General features: G+C 38.6%; 1 protein-coding gene across 1 annotated transcript in view; it reads left to right on the top strand.

Moving 5' to 3' along the window:
• PIGK (phosphatidylinositol glycan anchor biosynthesis class K) overlaps nucleotides 1-23997 on the top strand; it is a 64841-nt gene that overhangs the window by 25101 nt on the left and 15743 nt on the right. The window contains exon 10 of the mRNA XM_030953569.1: nucleotides 16870-16945. Coding sequence (XP_030809429.1) covers nucleotides 16870-16945 — 76 coding nt within the window. The remainder of the gene's footprint in view (nucleotides 1-16869; nucleotides 16946-23997) is intronic.

Genomic DNA, 23997 nt, shown 5'->3' with positions numbered 1-23997 from the left:
CACCTGTCCTTGTAAAATAGAAGTGTAATTTTTAGGCATGCTTCTTACATACAGAATTGAAAAAAGTTACTAGGAAAGGAGGGAATCAGGAAATCAATATAACCAGAAATAAGAGCAATATGCATGTTATTAATATACTCAAATTTAAAAAATAGTTTTCTTCTGATTATAAAACCTGAAATTAAGGTAAATTTGCATAATCATAATAAAAGACAAAAGGTGAATTATAACTGTCAAGGTAAATGGATATTGAACGCAACCCATCCCCAAAGAAAGTAATACAAAATTCTGTGGAGCAGTAATTTTCTTAGCTTTTTCTTTTTGCTCGTGTTTTTGATACTGCTCAAGAAAATGGCACCATTAAAGGTAATTAATTTCAGCAAGGGTTATTTCAATAGCCCACTCTGCTGAACTGGATCAAACTGTCTCCAGCACAGCCCTGCCTGTAAACATTACAAGTCAGGGGCCAGGTTCAGGTAATTATCTTGGAGTAAAAGTTTAGTCCAGTAATGCTACTTTTGGACCTTGTTTAGTGAGTGAAGTAGTTAATCTCTTTGTTGCCAAAACTTTGATGTGGACTTATTTTTTTGAATGTTCAGTTCTGTATGTTCATTTAATTTTGTGCCGTTTAATCAGCTCAGTCTGATTGAATGGCTGTGTGTGTTACCTTTGGTGAGTAAATGGTAAATTCTCCTGAAAGGTTATTCCTATCTGGAGCAGAAAAAAATAACCTTGTCCTGTAGAAAATACCAAGAATGCATCTCCTTTGCATTAATACAAGGGAAAGCAAACCTTTAAGACCAAATCCACATTGAAAAATTTATCCCTAAATTTAAATATTCTTGGAAAAATAGATTTAAACTAGAATCTTAGGGAAGAGTGTTTGGAAATGGCTCAAACCTTTGCATATATGTCATCTATTTGTTGGCATATGCAGTTTGTTTCCTGTAGGTTACAGATTAACTTGGTAACAGACTCTGTGCTGATCTTAAGAAATACTGGATTAAAGTGGCCAGAAGTATTTTTTCTGTGACAGGAAGATTTGGACTGGTGTTAATCCATAGTGGAAATGCAGTAAATGACACAGTTCTCATTTAGTTTAGTTGTGTCCTTCTTAGTCTGTGTGAAACAGCAGTGATTACTTTTCTTTCAAAAAGTTTCCACAAAGTCTTCTGTTCCTCAAGCATTCCTATTTTTAAAAATTGGCTTTTTCTTTTACCTGCACAATATGCAGATTAAAAGAAAGAAAGAAATGTACTCAGACATTTAAAAACAAACAAACCAACCCTCTAAAAACTCCCACTTTAATTGCTAGTTTTCAGAATTTAGCAAAACTTAGCATTTTTTCATTTGCTCTTGTGAAATACCAGGATTCTCATCTGGTACAGTATCCAGGACCTTAGTCAAAGAACTATTGTTATAGAGCAGATAAGATTAAAAAAAAAGTCATTGGGTTTGATGAAAACCTGCATGAACATTGAGGGGAAAAAAGCCAAAGTTACCATGGCAACCACCAGTGCATTAGAAAATAGCTGAGTAAAAAGAGCAGAAATGTAACAGAAAATATGAGGGCCATTTCATAAAGCATTAAAAATAAAACCGAAATTTAAGGCAAATATGATTACTGCTCAGCTTTTATCTTAGAAATCCCTGATAAGCAGCAGCTTGTCTTTATTTAAAAACAGGACCACTGTTGATAAAGTTTTAGTGTTTAGCCCCATTAGACCCTCTTAAGGAGATACTTTTGTGAATTTGGTTTAAAATGATTGAAAGTTTTATGAGTTATTGTTTGTTGGGGTTTTTTTCTTACCTTTTTTTTTTTACAAATGGTTTTCTGAGCAACTGCAGTCTTAATCTGTGCAGAAGAGTGGGCTCTGAAAATGTCCTTTATGGTACAAACATGACCAAAAGTCCTACTAATAAATGTGGTCCCACAGTGACACTAGTGTGAGTTCTTCTTGGTCACATAGCACTGCTCTTCAGGACAGGAGTAGCAAAGGCAGCTTTAAAATTCATGGACAAATATTTCAGGAAACAGCTACATTGATATGTTTAGGGGATAGCAGTAATTAACTTAAAGGCTGAGCTTTCATACTTCTTTTGTCTTTTTTGTCTTTCTGAACGGAGTCAGCATTCTGCAGTGCAGTGGTATTGAGTAAGAAGTCTGGTGTTTTGCCTACGTATTGCTTCATAGTTGTGTAGGATTTGATTTTATATGGGTGAGCATCAAATGTTCATGGGATAAAATGGCCAGCATCTTTTCTTTCCCAATGACTACGTAGCTGTTGTCTTAAATTTGATCTTAGTCCTCATAGAGCAAAATGGCCCATGTTGGAACCATGACCAGATAAGAAAACTATGAAAAAATCACTTCAATATTCTGTCCTGAAAAACTCCTTCATATAAGGATTTGAAACAATCTTGAAATTTGAGAATGAAAAGGAAAACAACAAACACTTTATCCTTTCTTTATAATACAGTCTGATTCAATTCTTGCCTTCTCTTCAAAGGACTGTTGTTGCGTGCTTGGCTGCAGCAGAGTTATCCTCTCCCATTGTTAGAAGATGATTCTGAGTAGTAGGAGATGGTACTTAACTGTCCTAGACAGAGCTGTAGCCTGGGGCTTTGCGTGCACTCACAGCAGTTCTTACTGGCATCTGTTTCTTTTGGAAAGAAAGGCATTGTTTCTGAACAAACAGATTTTGGTTATTTTATAAACCACTGTGAAACAAAAGTATTTTACTCTCCTCTGGTCTCATGTGGGAGTTTATAGAAGGGTAAAAATTCTTGCATAGTTCCCCAAAGTCTTCCTGTGCATCCAAATGAAACATTTGTGATAAGTTCCGTATTGTAAAGTGGGTACAGCATTTTTTTTCTCCTCTGCTGTTGTTAGAGTTTCAAATACACATTTGTATGGAAGTGAGAACTGAAACGGATTAAGTTGAAATAATGAAATTATGAATTTTGTGAGAAAGAAAGGTGGTGTGAATTTCTGTAAATGCTTAAGGTCTCTTCTCTGCAAAATTCACATGAAAGATCTAGAGGCATTTTGGCACTGATCTCTTGTTTAGTTTCCTCATCTAAAAATGTTCTGTAGTGACTTTATAGCATGACTTCTGCTCCAGATCAAATGCAACAGACTTCTCACTCCAGTATGTGAGTTCTTCCCTAGGAATAATCAGGAAAAGGATGCATTCTGGACAAGATCATTTTAGTGTTTCAATACAAGCCTTACATGGCATATTTAATTAATTCCTGTCTATTATCAGGCTGGGGTTTGACTTTATAAATTTTTCCAGTGTAGCTGGACTTCATGTAGTAGTTTTGTGCTGGGGCAGAGAATTATAAAGCAGCCAGGTAAGGAGCACAAAGTGTGGTGGAACACCCTGGAGCCAGGACAGAGGCAGTGGAGGTGCTTGCTCTGCTGCATCTGGGCTATGTCACAAGGGGTTGCTGCTGTCTGATGAGCCCTCATTCCTGCAGGCAGAACCCTTTGCACTGTGTGCCTGCCTCTTCCAAGGGCTTGATTCAAAAGTCCTGCAGAAGTCTTCCAAATCTCAGTGTGTGGCCTTGTTACCACCTAACAATGTGTTCAGACTCTGGAGTTAATGTATGGTATGCTTTGACAAGGTACTGTTGACATGTGCTTTGAGTTTGAAACTCATAAACACCACTTTATGAAACAGTTTTCTGTGACATCTCTTTTAAGTTGCTGCAGAACTTAATACAAGCAAAATAGGTATTGTTGTCTTGCATTTGTTATGCTGTGTTTTTACAGACGTGTGGGAACTTAGCAGTGTAGTGCTATTAATGGGTTGTGGAGGCTTGAAACATTATATTGTGAGAAAATGCAGTCTGTCACTAACATCATGAGGTAGGAACACAACTGACTGACCTCTGACTATTTTGGTAGATGAAACTAAACCCCACTAGGTGGTGCAAGTAAATAAACCACCTTGCAAAATACTTTTCTCCAGATGAATAAACTTGGGGAAAGGGTGTCTTTCACCAAACTAAAATATATTATTTGATTGTTTACTTGGGTTTTTTTCATTTGTGGTTTTGTACAGTAGTTGTAATGCTGTCTTATCCTGGTCTTGTCCACATAACAGCCTTCCTACGAGCTGACTGAGGCATTTCCAAGCTTGGCATCTACTTAGAGTATTCCCCCTCAGGTTCTCTCTTGTTGCAGTTTATCCTATGCAGTTTATCCTTTGTTTCCCTTTGGGTTTGCTTACCTTTATAGCTCTACTGTGTACATACAGTCCAAACTATTTGTTTGTTCAAAGAAAAGATTTCAAAAAGTAAGTTACAGTAAGGTACTGTCAATTTACAGTGGAGTGAATAAGGTTCCAGTAGAAAATAATTTTGACATATCATGTATGTGGTTAGTCTGTAAGGGTTAATGTGTATGTCAAAGAGATCAGTAGTTCTGTTATGTTTTATTTAGAAAAAAACAAACAGAAAACCACAAAACTAAATTCCAGACCTTCATTGTACTCCTGAAGTGACTATAATATAACCTTACCAGTTCATGTTGTGCTTGGCTATGCCATTGTCTTAAATTCAGTCTGTACAATCTTTCAATATCCTCTGCTCTCCATGGAAAAGACCTTTTGTGCAGTGGTGGTTTTACTGAAGGTGCAGTGGCCCATACGTGGTCAACATATTTTTATAGCCATAAGATCAGTAGCAAAAGTTTTTGACTAACAAGAAACCTCACTTTCTTGAGATAAGTGGAAGACCCCAGGAATTTCTGCCTGTGGAGAGCCATCAGCACTCTCATGTTCTAGTCAGTAATCATGTTTTAGCAGAGTTTGTATGGCTTCCCTGTAGACTGCAGGCTGCAGCTCTTGCGGGAAGGCAGCGGTGCGGAAGGGCAGGTCAGTGAGTGCTGCAGTCAGTGGGTGCTGCAGGTGCTGCAGGCAGTTGGTGCTGCAGGTGCTGCAGGCAGTCAGTGCTGTTCCTGCTCGGCCACCAGCCCAGCAGAGCTGTCCCTTTCCTGCTGCCACTTGCCCTGGTGTCTGTGTGCCGGCCTGCACCCGCCCTGGGAGCACAGTGCGTCGCTCAGTACCGCATCATGGCCTTGCAGGGCAGGACTCTGGGATGAGACAGAGCTGCAGACACTGAGCAGCTCTCTAGTGAAAGTTCAATGTATTACTGTGTAGTGTATTTACTGAAATGGAAATTTTTCATTTCAGAGTGACTTAGGTATTCCTCAGCTGGGATGGGTGTGTTTGCCGCATTCATCCCAGTGTTGACAAATGCGTGGTATGGGGTTGGTGTTTTAATAGGGGTTTTTTGCTGGGTTTCTTTTTCTAGGAAATAAGACACTAAAGTATAAAAAGCTCATGCCCATGAAATCTCAGTTGACCAGCAGCCATAAAGAATATATGCACTAACCACAAACATACTCTATGATTTTTGCAGTAAGGTTCTGTTGTACTGTATAGCCTCTACAGTGTGCACATGGAAAAATTGCAACAGAGATACCAGTCTTAAAATGCAGAAAGAAAATACTTTTTTCCTTAGTTTCCTTGGGCAGAGGACCAGCGTACTCAATTGCCATCATGCACTTTTGGCTATTACTAACTCCAAACCCAGAGCTGATCTATATGATGATGCAAGTAGAAGGGCCTTGTGGTATGTCTCTTAAAATACTTTGATATTCCTGCTGTACAAAAATCCAGTGCCAATGGTTTTGGTTGCTTATATGTTACTTATATTGGAGTAGCGTGTGGGAGTGCCACTTGTGAGTGAGGATCCACTGTAGCTGAGCAATGAACATCTGCATATGCACAGCTTACACCATGGTGTTCTCATTCAGAGCACTCTAACAGTTTTGGTGGCAGGTACATTGAACATTCATGAAAATATGAGAGAAAATGGGTGATTTAAAAAGGAAGTTTGTTCTCCATGAAACACGTAAAACATGAAGTTAAAAGGTGCAAGACAGAATATAAACTCTTTAATAGGTTTCATATATTTGATAATGTAGCATGTAACATTCTTTAGAATGAAATCTTTTGGCTCTGGCCTGTTTGTACTTCTCTCAATTTGGAGGGGTTTTTTTTAAGCATATTACTTGTAATTGGAGTTGTTCCATTGTTTCTCTAACTGCTACTTATTCCATCTGAAGGTATCAGAAGAGAAATCTGGCTTCATTATCTCTGCTAAATGAACTTTTAATTTTGTCTTAGTTTCAAAGTTCCGTTTTATGTATACATGTCTACACACACAGCAACACACACACACATATATGTATGTTTGGGATTGTGAAAGACCTTGCAAAAGCACTGGAGAGTTTGTTCTTCTACATAACATAAGATGCACTGAGAGGCTGAAATTCTAAACACTGAGTGACAGATTGGCATTGTGATCATTTCTGCTTTACACAGCCTCTTGGTGCTGGTATCTACTGATAAGATACATTTAACATTTAGATTTACCGATGCGATGTTCTGTAGATTATAAATGTTTGCAGAAAATGACTTATAAATAATGGAAGGACAGACTATAAGAATGAGATAAAGACTGAGATTAGGTTAAAAATACTAGGCCTCCAATCTTAGTTGAAGTTATAAATAATTTTTGTGTAAACCCTTGCATTTGTTTAAAAAGAAGCAACATGGAATAATCCTCTGACAAAAGAGTGAACTTGCTGGGTTTTTTTGTTTTATTTTTGAAAGTAAAGCCAGGTGAACCCATTTGTTGTATGTACTCCACTGTTGTAAGGCAGTCTTAGAAAGTCATGGTCAGCTTAAGTTTGGGCATGAGTGAATACTGAAGGTTTAATTTTAAAAGTTTAAATCCCATTTTCAAAAATATCTAATACTAGTCTTCATTTGACATTTTTTTAGTGTAATAGTTCTACTAACATATTTTTACTGTCAGCTGGGTCCAACCCATATAGATGTTGTTGAAAAATGTGCTAATTAATTTTTTAGGAACTTAAATTTCATGGAAGTAGCTTTTGCTTTATTGCATTATAAAGACAGTCTTTGATGATTGCTTAAACATTGCTTGGCATTTACCATGCTGCAGAATTGATATGTAAATAAAAGCAAACTTTGTAAATAAATATTCCCTACTAAAATGGTTTTATCTCTTTACTCTTGCAGTAAGACAATTAAATCTGTACAGAGAATTTAAGGTAACTGAGAAGAAAGGAATGGGAGGGACATGCCTGTAGCCCTCAGAGCTGTTTGTCTCTTCTTGTCCCTGGGAGACTGCAGAGAGAAAGGGTGCTGATAGCCTGTGGCACGCTCTGATCTACTGAATCTGTCCCTTCCCAGCAAGAGGGGCGAGGTAATCACAAATCTGGACTTGGCAGGTGTCTGAGATGCCAGATTTTGTGTCAAGTATTTGGATTAGAAACGACCTGTGAATATTGGAGGTTTGGCTTCTCCAGCCTATTGCTTGGCTTTGCGGCTAGGAATAGCTTGCAAATCCAGATAAGTGTCTTGTGTAGATATAGCTGACAGATACTGGAGTTAGTACAGCACTGAATTGAACACAAGGGTATAAAGTCCCTCTTTCTGTCCCTCAGGCCTCAGACCTAGTGGCTTACCTGGATAGGCAGGGAAGTTCCCAAGTTTGTGTGCCCGTTTGGGAGGCTGGCAAGTGGCATGCCATGTGCTTGACCCAGGATAAGTATGATTTGCTGCTTCTGCTTTTGTTCCTGGGATTACTTAAATTGTATGGGCTTAAAGGCTATAAAGTTTGTAAAGTACTGAACTTCATATAGAACACTCTGGTTAGTATACAGCAGTCTGTGATGGACAGGAGACAAGTCCTTTTTTGGTTCTAATACTGTGAAATAAGTGAGGACAGAAAGGCAGACCATAAAATACTAATATGAAGAAAAAGGATGGCTGCTTTAAGGAATCAAACATCAATAGATTCTTCAACATCAGCAGATTCAGTAACCTGCAATACCTTGGCCTCAGAGAATATAATGTCTAAGTGTTTGTATGTGAACTGGAGGTTTCATCTGCCATTAACAAGAACAAAGAAACCAGAATGCAGACAAAAGTAGGGCACAAGTCATCTATAAATAAAAGAAAATCATGGTCCCAGAGATGAAAAAAGGACTGATAAAAAGCTTAAGAGCTACATACATTCTATGCAGCTTTCTTTGAGGCAAAGCCCTTCTAAAGTGGTTAGCAATATATTGTTACATAGGTACATGCATTGACAGGAGCAAAAAAGCATTTATTGCTGGCTGACTGGAGTGCTACTCAATTCTATCTGCTGTGGCCACTCTTAGAACCCTTAGAGTTGGCTACAGAGAAGAACAGCACTGGTGAAAAAGGGGAAAACAGTTGATTAAATTTTGTAGTGTAGTGTTCTGCAGCTCTTGGTGTATCTTGGTTTTGTGCATTATGGAAATGTGTTACTGATCATGTTGTAGCAAAAAAGATCAAAAGCAACATCTAGTATTCAGGAGAGACATGATTGCACAGTAAACCATTTCTCAAAAGCCCAAAACTGTAATTTTTATGATTAATTTTCTGAGCACCTAGGGTATAGCATGTTTTAAGAAAATCTGTCTCTATGACTGGTACCAGTGTATGCTCCTTTATACCCTTGTAGACAGACAGCTGGTGCCTTCCCTTGTAATGTCTTATCCACAGGGCCTGGGATCTGGCAGGAGGATCAGCAGCCCTGCTGTGAAGGACCTGGAGGTGCTGATGGCCACCAGTGCCATCACCATCAATAAAAGGACAAGCTGCCTTCTGAGCTCCACGAGGAGTCTGATCAGCAGATTGAGCAATACTGTTATAATTTCTCTTTGATACTGCTGAAGCCCTACCTGAAACTGTGTTTGGCGTTTGGCCTTCCCCTTCAATAAAGATTTTGAGAGAGGTTGCCAAGATGGTCAGGGCTGAGGGCACACATGCAGTGAGAGAGCTGCTTGAGGGATTTGGGCTTGCTTGCCCTTTAAAGGCAGAAATGTAATAGCAGGCTGCAGCTGTTTGGAATGCAGTCACAGAGGTGGTTAAGGTAAACTCTTCTTGTGTAGCAAGAGATCTTGGCTGTAGGTTGTGGCTTGGGAGGTTCAGGTTGTGCATGCGCAGAAATGTTTGCAAAGAGGGGTGAGTTAGTAGAGAGAGGTTGTGGAGGTTGTGAAGATTCAGGTGGGCAAAGCTGTGGCTGAGCTGACCTCGTGTTGGGAGGCTGAACTGGATGATCTCTGAAAGTACCTTAGAAACAAAACTTCTGTAATTCTCTGTGGTTACCTCCCTCGATGGACTGGAGTAAAGGGTCAAAAAAGCAAAATGGGAAGCTTGAAATGAAGGGGGTAAGGCAAAAGGTCTGAGGATGGTTTTGGGTAGAGAAGAAGCAGAGAACAATGCTACATTGACGGATTTGTGTACTGAACTAAGCAGTCTCATGAGAAATTATAGCTGGATTGTACATTATGTGACTCTTGAACTGAAAAATATAAATATATTCTGTAGGTGTAGAAATATTGGGACTTAAAGTACGTGTATTATGGGGTTTTTAGAAGGTGATTGTTGAAAAGTGTAACAATACAAACCAATACAGATACGTTGTTTAGTTTGAATATGTGCAGGAAGGAACAGTAGTATTAAACACAAAATCAACTTTGCTATAAAGACTAATTGGGGCCACTAAATAATGGAACTGCTATCCTGGCTTGTTCCCAGGTTAATTCTTTGATTTAAAAACATCTTCCTACTGATTTTCCTGACTTGCAGTGCACTGGCAGGTGGTGTTGAATTGGTCTACATAAAGATCAGGCACTGTGGATAAACTTTCAGTTGTGAAAAATGAACAAGTGTGCTTTATCCAGCTGAAAGTATAATTCCAACATGTGCTGGTAGCAGTATTTAAACTGGATGTGTGATGTGGTGGCATGGGAGAGTTCTTTGTTCTTTGAGATCACTGTGAAATTCAGTCATAGGTTTCCAGACACAGAGCGATAATTAATAACCTGTGTGGTTTTTAACCACTCTTGGAAACATTCCCCATGCAATTAGGAGGGAGTGGATTCAAGGGGCAAATTTGCAGCCCTGGTTCTTAAGGACAACACATACACACTTCAAACTGGGTTAAACATTTGCTCAGTGAAGTGGGCAGTGTTCTGTTTTGAGTGGTTTGAAGGATCAGTAGAAGCTCCTCTGATATTGCTGGACTTGTCTTTATAAACATGGCCCAAGACTGGGAAATTTGATGCTTGTATTCTTTTTTCCCCCCACAAAACCTGCCTGTTGTGAGAATGAATTAGCATTAAACCATGAGCACCTACTTTCAGCTGTGGACTCAAATGGTGATTTTCAGTGATAGAGGAGAGACTTAGTCTTTTTATCTCCAACTTTTGATTAGCATTTTGTGCTTCAGCAGCATCATCGTGTGGAAGTTTTAAATTAATTCAAAAGAGATTTTCTAATTTACCTAAAATGTGGAATAGTTGAGATAACAAAATGAAGCCCTATAGGTCATGTGGTTTCCAGTAGCAGGAAAGTCAGTTCTGCTTACTTAAGCTAATATTCTTTTTAATTCCTTCCCTCTGTCTTGCCTCAGAATAAAAATTCTGGAGCAGGCAGAACAGAGAATCCCTTCAGCAACATTTTTTGGCAGAAGTCATTGGCTAGAAAAGAGGAGAGAGACAATACTGGTCAGCCTGTGTTAAAACACAGTATAGATTTCTATTGCCTCTTTTTAGGATCTTAATATGGCTAAGAATATGTGGCTTGACAAAGGTTAATCACCTGAAATTCTTCACATAGGAAATTGTGTGGATCACAAAAAGACAGAGGAAACATTTGTTGCAGTCAGTTTTTATTCAGTTTATGAATTCATGTCTGGCAGACTCTGGGAACACCAGCAGACCTTTTTGTGATCAGGTCCAAGAGAAAGTGCTGTGTATTCACAGACTTCAGGTATTTTTTAAACTCCAGAAATAAGTATGTGTGACTAGTTTGGGTCAAAATCTTTCACATTTATTTAAAAAGAAATGAGCAGATTACAGAAAGTATTTTGTATTTCTGAACTGCAAGATGTTTTGCTACTTTATTCCACAGGAATGTCTCTCTGTAAAGGCCAGCAAGCTGAAGTGGTTAATTTTATTTCACAATGCAAGTCAGTAGCATCCTTCTTCAAAAAATTATAAAACTGATTTTGTCTAACACTGATTTAGTTTTTCATCACATCAAAGATATTTTCACTGTCAATTTATTTTTTTCCTTTATCTTTATATTCTATTGTTCATTTTTGTGCAATCTTCCTTTGAAGCTGTCTTTGATAGTCTGCCATTTGCAAGCATTACTGAGTGGAAGCCACAGCATTTGTGGAAGAGAATCTTGGCTGTGCCTGTGAAATGCCTGTACATTTCCACCACAGCTCCCTCCTCTCCTCATCTTTGGCTGTGCAGCAGTGGTTTTCCCATCCAAAGGTGTTCAGACTGCACAGCAGTGAAGGGCACAGATGAGTGTTACTGTTGTGAGACAGCCCTACAAGGTCCCCCAAGGCCAGCCTCCAGCTGCCCAGCATTCCAAAGCCCAGGACTAGGGTGGGGTGAAGGAAGTTGTTTGCATTTTAGGTCTTTAGAGGGAGACATCCACACTGACCTGAGCAAAGGTTGCAGCAAGAAAATGTACACTGAGTTTCGACCCTTTAACTTAAAAACTGTGCCAGGAAGGAGACGTTGTGAGGAAGGTCCCTGGAATGATGATGCTCTCAAGTATTTGCTTCTCTTCTTTGTGACTATCCATGTGGTAAACATTCTTGTAGATAAATCTGGCATTCTCTTATAAAGATGAGAAAAGCATTGATGAGCGCACTCTTGAGTCCAGAGTTAAGCATGATCTCACCTTTTCAAGCACTGGTGTTTTCCATGTATCTTAGTGCTTCTGTTGTTTAAACATACTCAATTCTTAAATATGTATGAAGTTAGGATTTAACAGATAGATCAAGTACCTGGCATCAGTCCAAGGTCTAATTCTTAATCTTCTGTACTATGGATATGGTAGATAAATTTCTCAATGGCCAATTTTAAAAACTATTCACTCAAACCCGACATAGCCCATTTCAGCCTCTCTTTAATAGGAAAGCTAATAACTTTTTCTGATGTGGTGCATAAAGCTCTGGTATTTTGTTTTCTTTTTATTGCCAGATGCAAGTGTGTTCCTGTATTTACAGTCAATAAAGCTATCAGTGCTATACACAGGTTTAGATTAATAATTTCAGCCTTTCAGTCTTGGGTATCAGGTTTAGGCGCTGCTGTGTTATTTGCATCCCTCGGGCTCGTGCTGACTGTCCAAGCAGTTGCAATGTTTCTGCTCAGAGCTGCTTCTACAAGGAGCACAGCCCATTCCAGCATTTTCATTCACATTACTCAGAAGTCATGTCTCAAACAAGCCAGGCAGCACTCAAGTAGTACAAATTGTGTCTGCAGAAAAGAAAGATGGTGATCCCCAAACCCCTTCTTCTCATGCATTTTTTGTCTCTGATAGCCCTTTGTACCCTGTTCACACCCTGACTTCCAGTTTGGATAGCTTCCAAAAGAGTTGATTCCTTATTAGGACTTACCATCAAAGAACAGGAATTTCAAAGGAGGTGCATTATTACCTGTATATGGGTCATAGGTGTGAAATTCTGTGACCTTTCTGAGCCATCAAGTCTAGAGAACATATAAGAAGGAAGAAATACTAGCCTTGGTCGTGCTGCTTGTTATATTAGTGAATGTTTATATTAACCCAGAGAGCCAGGTTTTATGTTACCTAGACTTTTCTGTCCCTTAAATGTCTTAACAGCCCATTTCTGCCATGACCAAACCAGTTAGTGATCACATGTTGTACTTTTCCCCCCCTGTATTTTTGTAATACTTGCAGAAGATAAAATACATCTCTGCCCTAAAGCCACTGTAGCTATTCTGTGTAGAAGACCATGGGCTGTGTTTGCAGTTGTGGGAGAATGTGCCACCTCCTCATGCTCGGAATTTATTTTTCTTTAGCACACGTTGACTGTCTCCCTTAAGAGCTAGCATACAAATATAAATAGCAAATAAGATATTTCACCAAATATCTTGACACATTTTACTGGATTTAGATTCACTTTCCACAGTTTCTGTTTCATGCTCACTTTCCTTCATCTAAGAGCACTCAGAGTGGCAGTATAAAAATAGCTTTTAAATTGAATTTTTCAAGATCCTCCTCTTCTGCTATCTCTTACTGCTTCCCACTTCTCTTCTGATTTTACAATTCTTTCTACTCTTCTCCCTGAAAATCAAGATCTCCTTATGCTTTGCATTACCAGCTGTCAGGCATGATGCTGTATATGCTGGTACACCACTGTGTTAGCTTGCTTTGCCACTGTTGGCAGCACTCTGCTGTCATGCTCAATTGAGACAGAAAGGACTGTTTCTTACTGGAAAATTAATTCATGAAAAACTGCCTTTGTTTCTGTAATATAATTGTTTTGAAAGAAATTAAACGTACAAAGAAAACTGTATTACAACAAATTAGTCCTTAATTTTATAAAGGTTTAAGTGTCAAATATGAATGAACTAAACACAGTGAGGCCAACTAATTTAGTGGAATTACAGCCTCAAATTGCCACATGTGATTTGAGCACAAATTCCATCAGCTGAGATGGTTTTTGTATTTGGATTTTTTTCCTGACATAACTAGTTCTGAGCAAAAGGGAATGCATCCCCAGGCATCTGGAAATTATCTCTGGAGGGAGTAACCAATTTGCTTGTGTCCTTCTGTGAAAGAGAGAGGCAAGGTCAGAAGAATTGTATGGGAGATGATCTTTATCCTGACGTGTTCTCCTCCTCCACCCTGCAAAAGAGGAGGAAGTAGAACATCCTCTTCTGTGTTGACCTGTTTCTCCCCACTAGGCCTTTCTATCCCTTATGCTCTTCTTTAGAGGACTGCCTTTTGCAGGTCATTCTGCCAGTCTAGGAGTGCTGGTGGGCTGCTATTCCTAGGGCTGAAATGAAGGAGCAGTTTTGCAGCAGGTTTCTTTCTGCTGGGTACAGACCGTCCTGATGGGCTTTCTTTGATCCATGGCACAACTGAGCAAGGTAACCAAGCTGACCTCCTCAAAGACTGGTGAGGCTGCAGCTGTGCTTGTGAGCCCGGCTGGCATCCTGTCCTGCAGCCACCTCAGTGTCGCTGTCAGTGTGGCCCCTGGCACCAGTGTGGCTCTCCCCAGCTGGAGAATGGCTGTGAGTGGTTCAGCACCTGCCCGGAGCAGCCAGTTGGGGATGCAGCCCCTGCTTTGGGGGAGAGAATTCATCCATTTGTGAGCTGGATCATGGGGTTTGATCTTACTGGCCCTGAGCTGTCTCAGTTCTTACAGAAATGACTGGTTAAAACACACCCTTTGTTCCCACGTGCAGGGGATTTTAGGCTTATCTGCAGGAGAGAAGAACCAAAAGTCTTTTGTAGACTTGATAGTTAGTACATCACTAAACACATATACAAAAAGTCCATGGCATTACAGCAAAAAATTTGAGAAAACAGTTCTGAACTTCTCTTCCAAAACACATGTGTGTGTGTGTAAACATTTTAAAGTGTGGGTATATAAATGTAGATGTTTATTTAAATACATTAGAATGTCCACCTACCTAATCTATATTTTATAATTCATTTACATATAAAATATAGTGTAGTTCAAGTGGCTTGTTTTTTTTTTTCAGAAAGTAAATTAGAAAAAAATAAAATGTCTTTTCTTGATGTTGAAAGGCTCCTATCAGCGTAATTTCAATTTAAATCTAATTACTTCAAAATGCATGTTTATACTACTCTCCCCTTCCTCTTTTTTTTTTTTAGTTAAGCTTCCTAAGGCTTAAAATTATCTTGATAGTTTTTCTTTATCTTTTTTAATCCTTTGTAATTTGAAGGAAAGTCTTTTTTTCTTGCAGTTGACAAGGAGTGTGTTTGACAATGCAAGGGAATGCTGATTTCATCTACAAAGAAAAACTGCCAAATGTACAAGGTCCTTGACACAACAGACAGACAAGCTCTTTTTTTTTTTTTTTTGCATTTCTGATAAAATTCATTTATAGTAATTTTAGCTGTTACTTTCAGCTTCAAGTGTTTTAATTTTGGGAATTGAGAAACTCTTTTTTTTTTTATTTCCCCATATTTGCAGTGTCCCTGTAAAAACTGTAGAGATAAGTATTCAAGATATTGATGAATATTGTGTTTTGTGTACAGTTGTTTCATATCTAGAACTATGACTAAAAGATGGGCTTAGGTAGCTGGTATCCATAAATCAAGGTGTTGTGTCAGCTGACAGGCTCCCAGCAGAACAGAAGTAATCTCCAATTCACACTGACTGTGGTGTGTTTGCTAATCAGGACCAATGACAGAAAGTAGGGAGGAATTGAGTGGAAAGACTTCTTCTGTACTCTGTGGTGGAGTTGCTGAGCCCCCTCTAAGCTCTGATGGTTGCACTGGACTACAACAGCAGTGTATTTCATGTTAAAAGTATTAATTCATCATTGTCATAATAATCCCAAAACTCTAAAAACCATATCAGTAAATGAGCTCTATCTGTAGACCAGCTTCAGCAGTTCAGAGCCTGCTTATTTAATTTGTCTTAAGCACATTAAACGGTTCTGGGCAGGCTGTCACTATGATCTTTGAAATATTGCTGTGTTTCTTTTGTTCTCTGCTTTTAAATTTCTTATACAGTAAGACTTTCATACTCTGTTCATTACAAATTTCTGGATATTCAGACTCTTATTTGAGCTTAAAGCCTTTCAAACCACAGCAGAAATTCAGTAGTGGGAAAGGGGAGAGATGTGCACTTTGTCCTCTGTTTTTCCACAGCCTGTTGACTCCCAGTGCAGACACTAAACCTGGAGTTTCTGACTCTTACCTGGCAGCTGGTCTGCAGGTCAATTAACCCAGCAGGTATGGATCCTTTTTGACTAGAATAGGTATAAGGTTTGAGCCTGAAAAATAATGTCTTGGCCACAGTTTTTGTTGGAAAATATTCTACATCAGCTTAGAGAAGGACCTTGTTTTTTCAGGATCTTTTTTCCCTTCACTTCTTGTCATAGTGCTCAAATTCCTATATTCAGAAGTCTTCAGAAAAATAGAGGAATGGCTGATGAAAAACTTGAGTGATACTTTGAAAATGTAACACATGCTGTGCAGCTCCAGTAGATGAAAGCAGCATGGTTGAAGGGTTTAAAACATGCTTTCATATTATCTACTACCATGTAAATATTCTTTTAAGACACTGCTTATGGATTCCAATTCTTCAGCTGCCACCACAGTTTATTCGAAGTTTAAAGGGTTATGATATATATTCTTGGGAAGTATTCACTCTATTTTTTTTCCACACTAACTTTTTGGCTTTTTGATAACCAGGACTACACACTACTGTACTGGCAAATGACTGAATATTTGTGGTGTTGAACTACTACCACATCTAAACACTGCTGTGCACTTGCAGCAAAAATGGGAAATGGTGAATAATCCCTCCTGCCTTTTGAGATGGTCATATTTGAATTATGTTGGCAGGATTGAGTGAAGAAGCTTGTATTGTTAACAGTGCTGAATCTGCTCTGTAAATGCATAAGACTTTTTTCCATGGGGATTTCAATCCAGGTTTCACCAGTCCTTGTTCACCTAAAATGAAATTTAAAGGTTTTCTTAGGTTTCTGCTGCTAAATTTGTGCTTTATGTCAGGGAAAAAATGCACAATGTTATGAACATTTCTGTTTACTCAACTTCATAAGAAATACATTCCATTATTGTCACAAAATACACATATTCTTCATCCTTAAGCAAAACAGTATCCTGAAACACTTAATTTCATTAATTTAATTTGGTAAACATTGTACTAACTTTGACAAACATGAACTTCCTTTCTTCCTAGGTTTCCAGAGGAGGAGTTGGCAACAGAGCCACTAAAATATGCTGAACAACTTCCTGTAGCTCAAATAATACACCAGGTAAGTCTTTCTATTTTAAAAATTCCTTTGAAAATAAAGAACATCTGTAATACTTAAACTGCTTTTCTAGGTCACACAGAATTAATGTCCTCATGCTGGAAGTATGTATAAACAGGATACTCTTGTTCAGATGACAACTATTAAATTATAAAAGTCTCATTCTGAACATGGCAACAAAAAGATGCTTGCTGTATGACATGGTTAACACTTCAGAGCTCCTTGTCAAAATTGTTGTGTGTCTGCTGATAGAAAAGAAAAAAATCCATTAATTTCTCTCAATTTGCATCTTGACCTAAATCATATTCCCCTTCCTGAAAAGGCAGCCAAAGTATGGAGTCATTATCATGGAATAATTGTCATGATGAGTTGAGCAGGGAAAACAATCTTTCCTCCTAATACAATTCTGAATTAGCACCATTTTATTTCTAACTATAGCAGTATCATCATACTTTCTGCTTTGAGCAGGGTTTTTTTTGTTTGCTTTTTGTTTTGCACAATTAAAAAAAAAGGTTTCTATTTTTCCTAGATTGTGCCTTCTAACATTGTCTTTATTTAAATGCAATACTGTGCTATTGATTTAAGTAAACAAATGAGGGATGATGTGGACATACGAGCTGGAATTCAAGTTTTTATTGTAACATGTCTCCCCCAATTCATGGCAAGGAGGAAGAAGAGATCTTTTCTGTGCAGAAGATTCTATATTCATTCCCTTCTTGCTCTTATCTCAGAGTTCAAGGCCTGGTTTTCCATCCACCCTGCTGGGTAGATCAGGTACCCAGTCTGCATTCAGGTGTCTCCTCATTCTTTGCTGTCAGCCACAGAGAGCTCTGCCTGTTGTGTGAAAAGCTTATGGCAAACAGGACACAAAACTTGTGTCAAACATGACTGGGGAGACTTAGCATTCCCCATCTTGGGGATGCCTTAAAGGAAGGCTAAATGACCTATTCTGTTGCAGTCATTTGGAATTTTCTCAAAATAAAATAAATAATTGTTAAACTTTATAGATGTGAATTCCGCTTCAGGGATAAGTAATTACAGTTTTCTTAAGTCAGGGCTAAACAGGTCACATTACTGTTTTCCTAATGGTATCTTGGCTGTATGGAATCTTCCAGGTAATCAAGTATGCTCTGAAAAATTGACCTGAAATTTGGGGAAGATAATGACAGTTCATGTTGGGAGGCAAAATGGTGCGGTCCGTTCACTGCCTTGAGATAAGAAGAATTTCCAGACTGAAAACTGGGAGTTGGTAGTGGTCAGAGTAGCACTAAGTCAGATAGGCAATGTTAGATAAAGCTGTGGTTTGAGACTCAGCTGTTTTTAAATGCTTCAAGATCAACAGGATCAAATAAAAGTCCACTCAGTCCCTTAATAGAATTTGGTAAACAACTTTTTGTGTATTAATTTTTATCATAGATCTTCCCATATACATTTGTCAATAAGTGTTTTAAAGCGTTGAGTCTCATGCTGCAGGCAGTGCTGGTTTTACCTTAAAGGAAACATAAGCTTTATTTTAAAACCTTAAAGTGTACAAGCCTTTCCTGCAAGTTGTAAGCACAAGGGATTTTAAAACTTTTGGCTGAAATCTGCACCTTTGGGAAGAATTTCTGATGTGTTCAGAACATGGAAGATTGGAAATCAGGACCAGTTTGTATGTCAGGAACTCCCTGGTGTTGTCAGAGCTTCAAATGACCCAACAGCCTGCAAATGTCACATTTAAAATTCTGTCTTCATGCCTGACTCTCAGCATAAATGAATTAAACAGCAGAGCAGGCAGCCAGTCAATATGTTCTTAACAGTGAGAGTGAGCAATGAAACAGTTTGGGGGTTGTTTGGAATCAGTAAATAGAAAGTGCATGGAATGGCTCACCTAGAGGAAAAGCTCAAATAGGAAACAGAATTAACCTTTAAAATGGTCAAGCAGACCAAATGTCATAGCAATATTTTTACAGCATTAGGTGGGTAATAAGCACAGAGTGTTCATTTGGCCACTGTGTGTTACAGTGCAATAGAGTATTGTGCTGTGCAAAGGCAAAAAGCTGGGTTTATCTGCTCTTATCTGTTTGCTGAACTTGCCAGTAGTACAGAGCTGGGGTCTGCACAAGGCAGCAGAACAGACCCAGCAGAACTGTGAATGTCTTGGATGCAGAGAAGCCAAATAAAGGAACATTTTTTAGCTGTGGGGACAGGAGTTTGGCACCGTGCCCTGGTGTGTGTGAGGCCGATGCCCTGGCTGAGCTGCCACCACTGAGCATCACTGCACCAGCATGGTGCTGAATTAGCTCTGCTGAGAACCCCTTGTACCCTTCTGCTGAGGGACCTGGCACAACTGGGACAAGTTGTGCGGGGGCCTTGTTTATATGAAAAAGGATTTTTTTGCTCTAAGAATAAAGAAGGAAATTATAAGAAACCAAAAAGTGACAAGAGTAAAAACAGTGAATAGTATTTGTGGTGTTTTATGATGCTGTATCCACATGGATACATAGAAACTCTAGACATACGTAACAGCATCAGTACTGTGTACTTATAGCATAAATATGCATTAAAATTTCACAGTGGTGGACAGGTATCCTAAATTAATGTAATGTATAAAGTACATTTTAATTATACATTTTAGCCAACATAGCCACTACTACTATCCAACTTTAAAATTGGATAAATTTATTCTCCTAAATGCTACTAAAATACTCCTTGTGCTTTTAACTGAAATAAAAAGTCTCTAGTGTTTGGTAAAGGAATGCAGTCATTAATATAAACTTGTAAAAGTAGAACTTTCAGAGTAATGCCCACATGAGACAGCCTTTTTAATGAGATTCTCTCTGTACAGCCATGCATACAATGCTGCTACTTACAGTAAGTTTGTGCTACTTAGAATAAGGCCAAAAAAAAACCCCAAACCAAAACCCAAACTAGAAAGAGGAGAAAAAGGAACAATTATTTTAATTCTGCACTTGTCTTTAGTCAAAACAGGTCTGGTGGAAGAACAGGGCAAACTGCATTTGAGAAGATTGTTTCCATTTATCATAAATTATATTCATTGCTGGCCTTGCAGTTCAGCAAATCATTTTAATAAAAGTACCTAACTTCAGTGCCAGTGCTTGTGCTTGGAATGTCACTGTGTGTTAACATATTTGGCCTAATCAGGATTTAGGATATTGAAGAGACTTAAATTGTTATAGATGTCTTACTGATGGAAGAATGTTTTATTGATGAAAGGCACATTTCAGCAGATAAACACCAGATATCCTGATGGTATTATAATTGAAAACAAAATGAAACAGCAAATTCAGACCACAATCAACTTGCATACTTATTTTAGTCCATTTCAAACCATTAAGCAGATAAATGTACATGCTGTTAAACCAGGATGATATTTCAGGAAAGTGACTTGCAGCCTATAGTGGAAATTGCACAATTTACTTGAAATCTGACATGGTTTACAGTTGCAGATTTACTTAAAAATAAGGAGTTCCTTAGGTATTTTTTTCATGGGGGGAATGTTACATGTAATATCCATTCAATTAGATAGAGTATCCTTTTGGAGATAAGTTGGTTCGGTTTGTAGAAGTTTTAACCTGTGTTTTTGTGTTGCCTGTCCATGAGAAGGCTCAGTGGCAAATGCCTTCAGGAATTGCAGGAGCTGCTGGGAAGCTGTGCTGACCCTTGGAGGAGATGTCTCTGTTCCAGGATCTGGTGGATCACCGGGAGCTTGGCTCGCTCCAGCCTCGGGGAGTGAGGGGGAACTGCTCTGAGGGTGTTGGCTGCAGTCACCATAGGGAAATTAAACAGGAAATTTATGAAAGATGATGGGAGGGGCATCTCCAGAGTTAAAAATGCACAGCCTGATGGCCATCAAAGGATCCTGCAGGGTTGCAGTTCTGCAGTAATTCTTGCAGGAAGGCCGTTGTTTCCATCATTTCTGTGCTTCTGTGACAAGTTCGCAGCCATTACCCACCCCACCCTTCCCCTAGAAAAAATCCTTTTGCTTTGAAGATCAATTTTTTGTTGATTCTCAGGGCCTCATTTTCACGTTGTAGAGGGTGGTTAGTTTATTGCATTTTTTGTTGTTATTCTGGTTTCATGCTGATTTAATTGACAGAGGTTTTCTTCGGCGGCATTTGCCAGAAATTGGTGAAACAGTTTTAAGAAAATAGAACACACTATGTTGTATGGATTTTTTTTTTGAAGTATCTTTTTATTATCTATAACACAACAATTTTAGCTCTCAGACTTAAAATATTTTCACAAACATTAAAGTGGTTTACGATCTGTGTGAAACATTCAATATGAAAAGGAACCCATCACATGGTGAGACACTCTTGAAACACAACTTTAAAATTCAGCTCCTTGCCCATTGCCTTGTAGCTGCTCTTTGGTGTTTTATACAGTTAGGGAGTTCCCCTCACTCCCAGTCTGCTTCTGTCCTGATGGTGGAGTCTTTGTTCCTATAAATGTTTTATAAAGCCATTAGTGTTCAGTACTTTGGCTAAGTATGCAAGGTGTTTAATAGCACAACAATAACCCAGATTTTTATTTTTATTTTTCATGCAGACAGGAGGTTTTGTTTATGAATATTAATTTATTAAAAATTTTAAAGTACTTTGATAAATGATACTTGAATTTTACTGTGTCTTTACAGGCTAAGAGGTTCAAAAACAACTTGTAATACTTTCATGTCTCAGGTTTGATGTGCAAAGTTTTAGACACAGCTATTTATACATTCTTTGAAAAACCATTCATGTAGCTGTGTTTTAAAATAACTTTGAAGCATAGCTTGCTTTTTAGAACTCTGGTCATGGTATTCAGCTGAAGGATGTCAGAGATAAAATACAGCCTTTCACCAAAAGGTCCAGGTTCTGCAGCACCTGCTAGCACAGACACAGGTCTGCCTAGGCAGGGATGCTTTTCTTTGTCAAAAATGGATTTTGTCAGGATGATTGAAAATTGAATTTTTCATACCAAATATTAAAAAGTACACTGACTTCAGAGTCCAGTTTTATTTTAACAAAATACATCGCTTGGCTTCCCACCAACAAGCCTTGTGACATCTCAGCCTGCCCTAGGACACCTGCCTGGTCAGGCTTTGCCTCTGCAGTGCTGAGCAACGTGCTGAAGACAAGTGTTGTCCCCTTGCCATGGCCCCTTCTTGTGGCCATTTTGGAGTGAGTGGAGAGCAGCAGCCTGTCCTGCCGGGGCTCTCACCTGTGTGGTCCAGACTACAGGTGAGAAAAGCTGTTTCTGATGCACATAATGGAAATGTGTTGTGTGCTCTTCCTCACCAGCTCACCTGAAGTGGTTTTTGGGGCTCAGGCATTCTATGCAGAGCTAAACCCAGGTGTGCTGTACCCCTTCTGCTGAACCTTTTTTCATCTAGGGCACTTGGGATGTATTGGAGTTAGAAATTAATGTGTCTGCTATGTTTGGGGTTTTTCCATTTCTTTTCTGTATTAAACATATGTTTGTGAATTGTTTAACCCAGAGGTGATTTGGCTACATTTTATAACTATAATGGAAGTGGTCTCAAGTGGAATCGTGACTGGATGTCATCCAGCACATAGGAACTTGCTTTTTCCCTAAATTGCAAACAATATATAGACTTAACTTCTGTTACTGCTGCATAAGTTAGGAATTCCTTAAATCTTTTGAGCTTTCTTTAAATTGAATGCTATCTAGTAGAAAACTTGGTGCTAAAAAGGATCAGAAGAAAAAGAACTATTACTGCATTTGCCAACCAAACCAAATATGTCATAGAGCAGCAGAGGTATTCCTATTCCTGCCAACACCTTGTGCTACTTGGTGCATATAGGTGCTTTGAAGTTCACTCCCTAAGATTTCTTCTAATCCTAAGTTTGATTCAAAAAGTTGAGATGCAGAATCTTGCTATGTGTATGAGTCATGTAATATATTAAGAATGGCACAGTCCCGTTTCTCTGACTCACTGCAAGAAATCACCAAACACAATCTTGACTTGGTTAAAATGGTACAGATCTTTTACTGGCATATCATTAAACCAGAGATTTTTCAGGCTTTTTTTTTAATCTAGTGAACTACTGCAGAGACAGGTACTCAAGACCTTCAAAGGTAATCCAGTAGTCAACACAAACAGTAAGGTTGTCTCTCTTCTTTTCTTCTTCAGAAATTACATAGCTCATTAGCCACATGAAACTTCATAACATTCCTGAAATACAGTTTATCTGAGTACAGCATAAATTATTTTTGTAAAATAGAGACAACCTAATTTTTAAAATTTGCTGTTGTTTTTCTCATCAGTTTTTTTCCAATCACAGAATACCATGATGTGGAGTTAGCACTAATTACCGATCATTTGCTTTTACTGACAAGACAGGGCTGCTTCTGTTTTGTTGTTTTTCATCTGACCATGATCTTCCTTCTTGGAAACAGAGATGTAGTAAAACAGTCTCTTCTCTTCCATCTTCCCATTAAAGGGCTCTTGTGGGTGATCACTCTCTGCCTATACAGGACCATTATTTTACTGTTTCTCAACCACAGGGGAAGTTCTGCTGGTTTATCTCTTTGTTGTTGAAATATTACATAGAATCTCTTCTTAGTCTTCAAGACAGAATAAAGATAACTATCTGAGAATTATTTTTCTTTCAAATGCTGCCCCCCAAATCTTAAAAATTTAGCAGCAATTATGGGGACCTTTGTTTCTGTATGGCTGGAGTGCCAAAGTATTAATGCATGGGGAGCACTTCCTTTGTCTGTACACAGCACTGCTCAGCAGAGCCAGAAAAGAACCGTGAGTGTTTTTTGTTGCTGACCAAGCATTACAGGGGAACTGAATGTAGTATTAGATTTTTTCAATTATAGCTGAATACAATGGATTGGATAACTAAATGCATTGGAAGGTATCTTGCATGAGGAACCTGAACAGTCAGTTGTGTGGTTCTTGTTTTTAACTGTTTCATACTAGAAATGCCACATTGAACATTTTCTGTAAGCCAAGAAGGGGAAATTTTACCTGTTCCAGCATCCCAGAGACATTTGAGATGGTGTTTGGTAGCTTCTTCTTACCAGAACTGTTGCATGCATAC

Source organism: Camarhynchus parvulus, chromosome 8 (genome assembly GCF_901933205.1).
Source record: "Camarhynchus parvulus chromosome 8, STF_HiC, whole genome shotgun sequence".
In the NCBI taxonomy this organism is placed as follows: domain Eukaryota; kingdom Metazoa; phylum Chordata; class Aves; order Passeriformes; family Thraupidae; genus Camarhynchus; species Camarhynchus parvulus.
This window is presented reverse-complemented; position numbering and strand designations above follow the sequence as displayed.